Below are 12,749 nucleotides of genomic sequence, written 5' to 3' on the forward strand. Positions count from 1 at the left end.
AGAGAGGAGTGAATCAGGCATGATTCACGACCAAAGGCAAGGAGAAAATTTATTATTAATTCAAATCTTGATAATTTAAATTAACAACATCAATTCTGTTGCTCTGAATATTCCGCTTTAAGTCCTGTTAATGATTTTGGAGCAAAGAGAATTCGAAAAAAATCTCCCTAACATTTCCGATTATTAAATACATTGTTAATTAGGGTTTTCTCCTAGTTATCCAAAGTAATTTCTATAGTCAATTTATTGGTGAATTAGAATCTACGGAAAAGGGGAAACTCCAGGTGTGATAGGAGGGGTATAATCGTCATTTAGTAGTGAAAAAACCATTTTTTTCCTTCTTTTTTGTCTCTTTCGATGGAATATGATCGATGTCAGTGTAATGGATTGTAATGGATGACCACATATTGATATAGCCGGGAAAAAACATAAATGCCAATGTTACCCTAATCACTTTATTAGTAAATTTTTGATTTACCCTTAATACTATTGGTAGTATTATACCATCGATAGAGAGCACCAGAGCATCGTTCATTTCTATATATATGAAGTATACTATATGTATTATAATATTCGATCTATATTACTTAGCCATAACAGTAAGTACAAGTTTCAATCAACCTGAGATAAACTTTTAACGATCTATTTGCAGCGTTCGTGTACATAAATAGAAGTCGGCAGTATTGTTTTTACCTCCTGCTACCTTACTTACATGGTGTAGTGTACATATATATACTCTCTCCGTCCTAAAATATAGTAATTTTTTGAGTGGATAGGACGCATCTGAACAGACTATCCAGATTCATACTACTAGTATATGTCACATCCTACTAAAAATTGTTATATTTTGCGACGGAGCGAGTACCTTGTAACTAACATTCTGAGATATATTAATATATATAGCTCTCTATTCCTCCTAGATTAAAAATGTCTCGCTATTGTTAATTATAGACTTGTCTTCTAATAATGTAATTAGTTAAACCGGTTTTATGTTTTTACCTTTCAAACAATATGGGTAGGTATATATAAAGCTCTCGAACAATGGAAAAAAACCTTATTTTTTTTCATAAAGTTGGAATCTTTTTAGTGTAAAAAAGAAAACAGTGCAATAACTGGGGAAACGAAGGAATACAAACTTCATAGTAGTATATGCTATATAGTACTGCTAGTAAGAAATAGCTTACCAGTTGTAGTACGTTCCACACTTCCAGCGATGGAGCAATCGGCGGCGACCGCCTTCACCAAGTGCGTCGTGGGGAAGCTCCTGGAGGTGCTCGACACGAGGTACAAGATGCTCAGGGACCTAAGCCACGAGAGCGCCTCCATGCAGAACGACCTCCTCCTCCTCGCGGCGTTCATGGACGACCAGCTCCGGCGGTCGTCGTCATCGCCGGCGGCGGAGAGGCCGACCGCCGTGCTGAGGGCGTACACCGAGCTCATGCGCGAGCTGACGCACGACATGGAGGACTCCATCGAGCGCTTCCTCCACCGCGTCGCGCCGCGCGACGACCACGGCGGCGCCGGCGCGCCCAGCTGGCCCCGCCGCGCCGCGCGGTGGGTGGCCACGCTCCGCACCCGCCTCCGGTTCGCCGCCGAGATCCGGAAGCTGAAGACGCGCCTGGAAGATGAGACCAAACGCCTGAGGAACGCCGTCGAGGCCGCTGCCGCCGCCGGCGGCGGTGGCCATTCCTCTGCCACGCCGGCGCTGGCGGCGGCAGCTCCCCGCGGCGGTCACGTGGAGCCGAACCCGGTGGGCATGGAGAAGCCTATCGAGCATCTCGTCCAGCTGCTAGATGAGGCCGGTGCCGGCGGCGGGCCGCAGCAGCTGCGGGTGATCGCCATCGTCGGGTTCCGAGGATCGGGGAAGACCACCCTCGCACGGGCGGTGTACAGTCGGTCCGGCCGCCAGTTCCGCGAGCGCGCATGGGTCGACGCGTCCAGGTGGACGGACGTCGGCGACCTTCTCGCCGACATAGTCCGGCAGGTGTGCCTCGGAGAATATGATGTTAGCGAATCTCACGAGGAGAATCTTCGAAACCGTCTCAAGAACAAGCGGTACGTATGTTCCAAATCGAGAGAATTTACACTAGTATTTACCATCCTTCCAAAATACTCATGCCCTGATACAACTCACAAATTTTCATGCATATTTACCATTTGGGCCTACATGTCAGCCTCATCCATCACGGTCCAACATCCCATTTTTCCAAATGGAGGATGAGGCTGACATATGTGGGCTTGGGTGGCAAATGGGCATGAAAATTTGGGAGAATGACGTACACATGAAAATATTTATGTTATATATTGGGAGGATGGAAAAAAATGTAAATTCTCCCGATGGAAATCTAGTCATAATACGCAAATTTTAATCTAGAAATTTAACATAAACATGACATGCCCAATAGAGAATGATTCTAGCATGGTGATAAACATGAATATGCTAATAGAAACAATAGTATCTAAAAACAATAATAGCATATAAAACATGTTTAATACTAAGATGAGAAGGACATACCTGAAGAACGCTCCGGATCCAAATGATGAGACATTGTTGTTATTGTTGCCTCGGTTGCCACCGTTCCCTCTTCCGTTGGGGCCATTGCAGGTAGTGGACATGATCGGAGTTGTCGATGTAGAGAAAGAAGAACATGACGTAGAGGATATACCTGCTCGTGCAGGTTCTTAAGTGGACGAAGTTCCGGAGACCTGCTCGTTCTCAGTACCTGTGCACGCAGGAACTTAGAACCGGGGATTGATAGAAGCTGTGTAGGAACAGAGAAGAGGGGGGATTCTACCATAGGAGGAGAACCAGTGGAAGCTGATCAGAAGAGGGGATCTTCTGTCTATCCCAGAGGATAAGATTGAACACCTGAGAGGAACGTTACGAGATTGATAGCGCATTATTCTCTAGTCCGTTACTAGAGTAACGTGACCATTCATACCTGTCGGTTACACCTTTCCTCATAGGGTCTAGCCCATTTAATTCTAACAATCTCCACAAAATTTCAGAGCTCATAGGAAACATTGTCATTTTTGCACCTATTTGTTATACCAGTGTTTCGGTGGAGACTGTTAAGTTGAATTTTCACCTAGAAAAGAAGCTATATTTGACCACAACCGAACAATGGGCCCACGGGAATTATCAATCCTGTACTGTCAGTCTTTACTCAATTACTTAACTGATACTGGGCTGTCGTTAGCACCTAATTTGTTTGGAGCATATAAGTCGTACTAGGCTTTTGCATAAGTATCTAGAGATCACCCAAATCTCATGGACTGTGACTAGCTGTCGGAGCGTGAGCTCTTCGATTAGGGGTCCGTGAGGCCCCCCTTTGCTAGTTCGGCCGGGGGCAGCGGGTGAGATTCGAGGATTCAGTGGAATGTGTGATGTGGAGGGAATCGGACCCCTCAAGGAAGACGAAACAAAAGGGATTTATACAGTTTCGGGCCGCTGTGAAGCGTAATACCCTACTTCTGTGCTTGGTTGATCTTGTGAGAAATTATAAGATCTCCTTGTTGGAGTAGAAGGTGTTGATCATGAGGAGCAGAAGCTGCTCTAGAGTCTAAAATGGCTCATCCCAGAGAAAGGGATTCCTCCTCTCCCTAACTAGGCCTGGACCTCCTTTTATATCTCAAGGGATTACCACATGGGCCCATCTAGCCTATTAAGGGAGGATAATCACATAAAATGCATGTCTTGTTGCTTTCCTTGTAAGTCTCTTGCATGCCTTGCTATGACATGGAGTCCACCGAATCTTAACCAGCTAACAGAAGGGACGCACCTGTCATTCAACATTTAATGAGTTAGGACTTTTGGATCCTCACTTGCGCCGGGAAACGGGAACCCTACCCTAACCGGGTTAGGCAAGCCGTCTCCGGCTGTGATGAGAGGCTAAGACCTCTCATCATCATGGCTGATGGGACAGGGCAGGACGCACGCCGCCTGACACACGCGGTAGTGCTCCTGGCACTCTGGGTCCCATCGGTCAATCAACCGGTCACAGGCCGGTTGAGTGCACTGCACGCTGCATTAAATACGGCGTGGCACAGCTGGTCAGGTCGCCATAAATGCAGGTAGGTGGGCGTGTGGAGTTGGCCACCTAACCCACCACATGTGGTGTGGTGACCCACGGAGGGTTTCGGGGGAGCCCGACCCATAGTCACGGGAGGGAGCGGCCGCCGCCCTACCTCGGGCCCGATACACCCTCGGGGGAGGGGGGGAGGGGCCATGTGACGCCTGGGGCAGCCTCCTCCCTCTAGTCTCGGTCAGGACGGTCCCGACCCCCAAGCGAGGAGGGGGCAGCCGCCGCCCTACCTCAGGCCCGATCCCCCCTCGGGGCAGGGCCACGTGGCGCCTGGGGTAGCCTCCTCCCTCTAGTCTCAGGTGGAACGGGTGTTGGTATTTCTTAACGATATTCCTAGAAATATAATTCCCAACAATGGCGCAGAAATACTCCTGGTATATTATGGTTACAGAGTTCATCCGCAAGCGCACGGATATACCGTTGTAGCATTTCACCCGAGAGTATTACAAGGATATCGTATTTATTTAATCCTATGAGAAGATCATGGTAGAGAGAACTTAACTAATAATTTATATGTTACTTGTAATAATCATAGTCTAAGCAGGGGTTAAGATAATCCAAGAGTAGAGTGACACACAAGCAGTAAGCTACTCATTCTCATACTAAATTATCTAAGCTAAGTGGAAATAAAAGAGAAAGAGAATCTACTCCTATACTTCTAGTTTACATAGTATATATACATTCTAGTTATCTGATATACTAGCTAATATTCTCTATCCGATGCCCTCCTGGTACTTCGTGAAGCCACCCCTAACTGTCGAGTTTCTTACGACAGCCCGTCATGACCATACAACCGGGGCTAAATACAGAGGAATACCTTCCCCAGGAAATTAACTTAGAACTATATACACGCGCGGAGGAATATCCGTACTGAGCTGTCACCATCAGCGGCCCACCTCTCATCCGCAGCATATAACCCCAAATAATGATCTAAGCACCACGCCTAAACTACCATATACTACTCTAATTGATATCATCGTCATGACATAGAGTAATTGCATAAGCAAACATTATACCCGCACCAAAGCATCTCCCAGATAAGCTAGCAGTATATTCAATATAACATGAACATAATATAAATTGGCATCCATATACTCGAAAAGTATTTTAATACCATAAATGTATAAAGAAGAGTATTCTAAATCTAGATAGGTGAAAGCAGCAAGCTGCTTGAAAGAAGAATGAGCCACGTCCTCTGAAATTGCAAGCACCATCGGATGAGACTGGTAAAACAAAAGGACCGTTGGATCAATATATGAGAATATAATCCATTGGGTCAATCTGGAGGCTTCTAGACAAAAGGTCAAAAATACTCCATCTTTGAGAACTCACATGTCTAGGGTATTTAAAACACCACGTCCGGCTAATTGATTAACTGATCAAATAAAGAAAAAAATATTGAATGTAGCCTCACCCTTAATTTTCAAGGTAAAATATTTTTTTATCAAGGTAAAAAATATTGTAGTCCTTCCAGTCCTTCAAGGTAAAAAATATTTTCAGTCATGTGAGGTTAATATTTTTTTCAAGGTTAATAGTCCTTCCAGTTATGTGAGCGCATCCACAATGTAGTCTAAAAGTGGTTCATAAGCAATACAATATTTATTTCAGACACCTAGCAACATTGTGGAACTAGTCCATAGCAAAGAAATAATAAAAGCTACCCATAAGCATATAGGCTGCCCATAGAGAATAAAATATATTATTTGTCTCTACCTCTTCTTTCCTCCTAATACTATTTGCTATCTATATACATTGTGAATGTTACAATAGTTAAAGTTCATATAAGTGGGTCCCATCTATATGGACTACTTTTGCTATATAGATTGTTGTTGCTCTAAGGCTACAATACCCCATCAATTTTACCTTGATCAATAAAAAAATATTTAATTTATTCATTTACTTTGTTAGGTACATCAATCACAACCTTTCATTTTTAATTTACCTTTTTTCTTAAATGTAGTCCATCTCAAGAAATATGAAAATAGGTAATATTATCTTCGCTTTTAAATATATGACGCCATTGAATTTTTTATATGTGTTTGATAATTTGGATTATTCAATTAATTTTGCAAACATAAAAAATAACTCACTCTTAAAAAACTTAGATAATAAATCAAACCGACTCAATTTATTTTACAATAGAGGCAGTAGTATACTCACCAAACTGACTATTGATTGCATGCCCACTACTATAGACATGTTATGCCATAAGTTAGAGTTGCGCGAAGCGCAACTGAGTGGCTAGTAAAGTACAAAGCTTACAAAGGAGAAGAGAAGAGCTACTAGAGCCATACCCGAACTCTCCTGAAGGCTTCCGGACTCCGATTTCTACTCTATTCCTATTCCACTAGCTTAAGAATACTAAACTAACTTGAGGTGTGTAAGTGAAGTGAGAAGGTGAGCTCCTTAAATAGGCAGGTAATGACGGTTATGGTGGCTGGAAAGGTCGGTAATACCCTCCAACCGCCATAGGGAGGAAATCCACACCGTCCATCGCCAACCCTGCATCTAGCGGCTACACGGCGGGTTCGGCCGAACCAGGGGACGACCCAATCCAGCCCAATTTCGGCTGGCGGCCTCCTCTTCTGTTGCTCACTTCAGACTTGTGAATTTTGGCAAAATTCATCGTGTCATTTCTGAGTTCTTGGCCCATTCATACATAAGTCCGATCCTCGACATCGTCCGATTGATTTATCGTCTGATTTGATGTCGATTCTCCTTCACTTTATAGTTATTCTCTGTAAAAGGTTAGTGAACCAGATACTAGTGGAATATTATTATTCTAACATGTATATGCATTGCAAGTATAACTAGTTCTTCTCTATTTTGGTAATATTGACGGTCAAAACTGATCGCTAACGACAATCAACAACAGGTCCGACCCCTAAGCAAAGAGGGGGCAGCCGCCACTCCACCCCAGGCCGGACCCTCCTTGGGGAAGTGCCACGTGGGTTTGGGGGCGGCCTCCTCCCTCTAAACATGATACCGCCGGGCCCATATCACAGACGCAGTCAGACTTATATAGGTGTGTTCCTTCTAAAATGTTATGTAGGCCAACATGTCTACTTTATGGTAAACATTAAGGTATGCACCAACTTGCCATATAGATGAGGAGAGAAGTACATCAAAGAAATGAGCCTCTCCTCCTAGCTACCCAATAGCTTATTTCAACATCCTAATTCACGCCATCTCTAACCATATACGATAGGTTACTACTATTGTGTAACTCAAAAGGGTCTTAAACCCATCTCACTCGATGCACTGCCTATCACATTTTGCGATAGTCCCTCAATGAACTGATCTGCTAGATTTTTAGCAATCTGGACATATGGCTGCGTTCGAATCTCCAACAAAAGTTGGATGAAAACTTTGATATTCATATCATGCTTTTCAAAATATTAAATGGTGTGTTTCATGCGAAAACATTCTATGTGGAAGTTGCTCTAAAATATCATATAAATCTATTTTCTAAGTTTGTAATAATTAAAACTTAATTAATCGTACGTTAATACCACATTGTTATGCGTAAAACACTTCATCTTCATTTACATGAGTTTCAAACACATAGTCTAATTCTATCACTCCGAAGTATTTTAGGATTCTCATAGACTTCAATCTTCTTTTTATATGTCTGTATGACTTTATGTTGTCCTTTAAACTGTTCACCTTAATAATCGTCATTTGATTATCACGGTTCATAAGTCACTGGTTTTTCAACCACGGTTAATCCATCGGAGGCCCATGAAGTACTCGATCTCAATAGTGGCAGTGCTACGTCAAATTATTTTGATTTAATGACTGACCCTCAATCGTTCGCAAGTTGTTATACGTTGCACACGTGTATACCGTGAGCGCAACTTATCCATTTTTTTTGTTTAACCACATTTTAATTTTCTCTCTTTAATTAGGTATCTAATTGTTCTTGACGACATCAGCATGGAGCAGTGGAATGCCATAGAATCGATATTTGAGAACAATGGTAGAGGCAGCAGGGTAATCGTGACGACGGCCATCCTCTCGGTCGCCAACAGTTGCACGGCCTACAAGTCCGGAGCCAACGGCGGATGCTGCATCCGTCGCCATGGCTGCGTCTACAAGATGCAGACTCTCGGAGAAGCGCACGCCAAGGAGCTCGCCCTCGGCGGCGGCAGCGATCAGCGACCGCCGGAGCTGGAGCACGGCTCGGCGACGCTTATGGCGAAGTGCGACGGCCTCCCGCTCGCCCTCGTCAGCGTCGCCAACCACCTGCGGTGCCTGGGCAATCTCACGGGGCGGCACTGCGCCGACCTGTGCCACCTCCTCGGCTCCCTCCTGCTCGACGAGCGCAACGTCCCGAGGCTCGCCGGGACGGCCGCCGCCGCCGACAGCTTCGCGAGGCTCCGCCGGGTTCTGATGGACAGCTACGCGGGCCTCCCTGACTACGCCGCCAGGACCTGCCTGCTGTACCTGGCCGTCTTCCCCAACGACGGCCGCCGCCTCAAGAGGAGCGTGCTCGTCCGGCGGTGGCTGGCCGAAGGGTACGCGCGCGGCGGCGAGGACGTGCTTGGCAACAGCACCGACGTGGACGTCGCCGACGGCCACTTCAGGTCGTTCGTCGACCAGAGCATCATCGTCGCCCACCCTGCCGACGACGACGACGACGACGACCACCGCACGAGGAGGTGCAGGACTCACGGCATCGTGCACGAGTTCGTCCTGCACAAGTCCATCGCCGAGAGCTTCATCTTCTCCTCCCGTGCTCCTCCGAGGCGCAAGAGAGTCCGCCACCTCTCCATCCAAGGCGGCGGCGGGAACACCACGACGGCGGCGCTGAGCACGACGGACCTGTCTTGCGTCCGCTCGCTGACCGTCTTCGGAGATGGCGGCGACGCCGTCTCCAACCTCCGAAAGTGCAAGCTCCTCAGAGTCCTTGACCTCGAGCAGTGCACCACTGCTCTGAGCGACGATCACCTCGCTGACATCTGCAAGCTCTGGAACCTAAGATACCTAAGCATAGGGATGAGCAGCAATGTCACCATGCTGCCAGACAATATCCGAAGGCTGAAACTCTTGGAGACGATCCATCTCAGCAAGACCAAGGTGACAATGCTGCCACTACAAGTCGTCGGCCTGCCATGCCTAGCTCACCTGGTCGGAAAGTTCAAGCTTCTCCTCCCAGATCAACGTGGGAAGAAGACGGTGGTGATCAGCAACGAGCTCGAGAAGCTCGCGAAGAAGAGCAACCTCCAGACGCTCGCCGGCTTCGTCGCCGACGAGAGCCAGCAAGCGTTTCCGCAGCTGATGAGGCACATGAGGAAGCTGATCAAGGTCAAGATATGGTGCGAGTTCGGAGGAGAAGAATCCGACAGTGTCTCGACGACGGCGACGGATCACCTCGCCGACGCTATCAGGAGCTACATCGAGGCACCCAAGGTTGAAGAGACCGACGCACGCTCGCTGTCAATCGACATGGAGCAATGCTCGAAGCAGCTGATCAGGTCATGTCATGGAGAGAGTAAGCTCCTGCACTCCCTGAAGCCTCCATGCCGCAGCTACCTCACCTCGCTGAAGCTTCATGGCGACCTGTTCCGGCTGCACGGGCTCATCTCCATGCTCAAGAACCTCTACGAGCTCTGCCTCTCGTCGACGACGACGACCCTGACCAGGGATCTCGTATCAGCCATCGGCGGATTGCCTCTTCTTCTTCGCCTCAAGCTGGTGGCGAATCACATCGAGCATTTCGCCATAGGAGCCGGGGAGTTCAGAAGCTTGCAACACCTGCTCCTCGTGGTGCATCGTCAGAATCCCATCCTGCTGCCAAAGATCGAGGAGGGAGCACTGCCTCAGCTCGTCTCTCTCGAGCTGCTCTGCAAGCATCTGCGCGGCCTCTCCGGGATCCAGATCAGACACCTCCAGCGTCTCAAGGAGGTCGCACTCGATTCTCGAGTGAGCGAGGGCACGAAGCGAGAGTGGGAGGCAGAGGCCAGGAGGCATCCGAACAGGCCCAGCATCTTGCTCCTGAAGAACAGTTACAGTACTGTCCTGCCTGACGACACTGACAGATTGGATGATCAGATGGACGGGGAGCTTGCTCGGGAGAAATCTGCACCTGATGATGATGCTGGCAACCAGGAGCAGATTGCGGAGGTGGAATCAGAAAGCAGTGCATTTCAATTGGCGAATTCCACTATGAATAATTCAGTCGCTGGAAAGGAATCAACAGCTGATGATGCTGATGAAGAAGGATTGGGAAGCACTAATGCAGTGCCCATGGAGCAGATAAATTCTACTGGCTCCATCAATGAGACCGAGGTCTCCAATAGAGGGAAATTCACAATGTCATATTTTGAGGACTGCTGTCCCTACCATGAGGTAATAAACTATAAATTTGGCACATATTATGTGAATTCAACTGCATTTGAGATATTATTTAATTAAGGTTAGAGTTTCAAGATTTGATCAAACTTTTTACATAACACAACTTTTAAAACTAATGACGGAAAAAATGTTCAAACAACTCGTTAGAATTATAATACCATACAAAATATTTCTCAAAACACGTGATTATGCAAGTTTATAAAATATGATTTCCCTCCTAAAAGCTTGGGTTAATTGGATCCATGCCATTATAAATTCTTCTGTTTTGAAATATACCATTAATATTTACCTATTTGAAGTCATGCCATTATAACTTTATAGGTATTTGAAATATGCCACTATATACCCTTTCAACACACTTAACAAAAACTTTAGACCAAATTGCCCTTATCTTCTTTCTTTTTCTTCTCCCAGCTTTCCTGTTCATCTTCTTCTCCCTTTCTTCCCCTTCTGCATCTGGCAGCTTGACTTCTTCCTTCCCATCTCTCTCATTTTCTACTGGTGAACCTTGGCCAAGGGCACTCTCCAACTTCACTCTGACGCCATCCTCCGAACCCAGTGAGAAGGAAATAAACAGGCATTGAGGGCCGGATCGGGGCAGTATCATGGCTCGGCGTGGGCGCTGTGAAGCGCGACGAGGCATGGGCATAGTGCTGGCGTTGCAGCGGCTCGCATGGGAAGAGTGGTTGGTGCAGACTTACCGTGGCTGAGGAGATCAGTGGACAGTGGGTGGGTAGGCATGGGCTTTGGTCTATCCATGGCAGCAGAGATGAACATGAGAGATTGGGAGAAGAAAAGAAAGAAGATGAGGGCAATTTGGTCTAAAGTTTTTGTCAAGTGTGTTGAAAGGTATATAGTGGTATATTTCAAATACTTATAAAGTTATAATGTCATGACTTCAAATAGGTAAATATTAATGGTATATTTCAAAACATGAAAATTTATAATGGCATGAATCCAATTCAATTTCTTATATGACCCTCGTTCTCTCTTCTCTGAATGATATATACATGGGTCTAGAGCCCATATGTGTGTCATTGAGACAACATGGACAAATTAAGATTAGTTTGAGATTGACAGGAGCAAATAAGAATGATCAATATATAATATGTTTGATTTTTAATGATTTTTGATGTCCCACTTAACCATATTTGTTTATTATAATAAATTTATAAAGTATAATATATTTATGATCAGATTATGGACGTACCTTTTGAGCTAGAAATATGCATACAGTTTCTATGCTATGATCAGATTATGAAAGTACCTTTTGAGCTAGAAATATGCATACAATTTTTATGTTTTCAAATGAAGTATTTTGTAATTCATAGGTATAGTCAATATTTGAAAAGCTTGACTAGATATCGTTCAAACTTCAAAACATCATATATTTATGACCATAGGAGTTGCATAGATCAAATAAAAATATTTGAACGGTTCTGATATTAAAATATTTTAAGCTTTACATGAAACGTGATCAAAACAACGTGGTTTTGTGTCTGGAGGGACACGTGGTAATGTAATGTGGGCTAATTGTGGTCTGTTGCTACTTGCAGGACTAGAGACTTGTAGTACCTAAATGCTACAAAGAATACTACAGTTTCGTGACACAACGGAATGCTACTGTAGTACCTCCGAATATTTGACGCCATTGACTTTTTTAAATATATTTGACCATTCATCTTATTCAAAAACTTTTGTGAAATATGTAAAACTATATATATATACATAAAAATATATTTAACAATAAATCAAATGATAGAAAAAAATTAATAATTACTTATATTTTTTTTAATAAGACGAACGGTCAGCATATTTAAAAAAGTCAACTACGTCAAATATTTTGGGACGGAAGGAGTATTATGGTGTGGGTTTCAGACTTTTTAGTTGTTTCTCAAGATATGCATCATTCCATACTGCGGCTATATGCATGGTTTGAGTTTTAGCTATTCCTTCAAGTATTCTATTTACCCTGGTCATGTGTTAATAAGGCTACATATGTTACTCACGATTTGTAAATTAAACAGGTTTAGTCCTTCCTCAGTATAATATCCATGCATATTCCATTGTTCTTCAAATTGCATGCGAATACAATGCAATGCATGCTCTGAGAACATCTAGAAGGACAAAATGCTCTGAGAAGAAGTTCTCCCTGACTCCCCCGGGTGAATAACGAAATCGTACGCCCCAACCTGCTCAGTGAAATGCGCGTGAGCAACCGCAGTTGTGGAATGTCACATTGCAGCATACTCGCCTAAAGCTTACTCCCCCACATCTGTACAACACAATACTGTAGATTAAACCCTA

General features: G+C 44.9%; 1 protein-coding gene across 1 annotated transcript; it reads left to right on the forward strand.

Annotated features, from left to right (window-relative positions):
- The first annotated feature begins 1,153 nt into the window (after nt 1-1,153).
- LOC4351984 (disease resistance protein RGA4-like) lies at nt 1,154-12,520 on the forward strand. Its single transcript, XM_015762673.3, has 3 exons — nt 1,154-2,055; nt 7,994-10,436; nt 11,999-12,520. The coding sequence occupies exons 1-3, from the start codon at nt 1,214-1,216 to the stop codon at nt 12,002-12,004; spliced, it is 3,291 nt and encodes a 1,096-aa protein (XP_015618159.1). The 5' UTR covers nt 1,154-1,213; the 3' UTR covers nt 12,005-12,520.
- Nucleotides 12,521-12,749: the final 229 nt, after the last annotated feature.

This window comes from Oryza sativa, chromosome 12 (assembly GCF_034140825.1).
Source record: "Oryza sativa Japonica Group chromosome 12, ASM3414082v1".
Lineage (NCBI taxonomy): Eukaryota > Viridiplantae > Streptophyta > Magnoliopsida > Poales > Poaceae > Oryza > Oryza sativa.

Bases quoted from the DNA above. Each gene is read 5' to 3' on its own strand.
- LOC4351984 (XM_015762673.3), top strand. From the start codon at position 1,214: ATGGAGCAATCGGCGGCGACCGCCTTCACCAAGTGCGTCGTGGGGAAG. The intron at 2,056-7,993 runs GTACGTATGTTC...CTCTTTAATTAG, and splicing joins AACCGTCTCAAGAACAAGCG to GTATCTAATTGTTCTTGACG.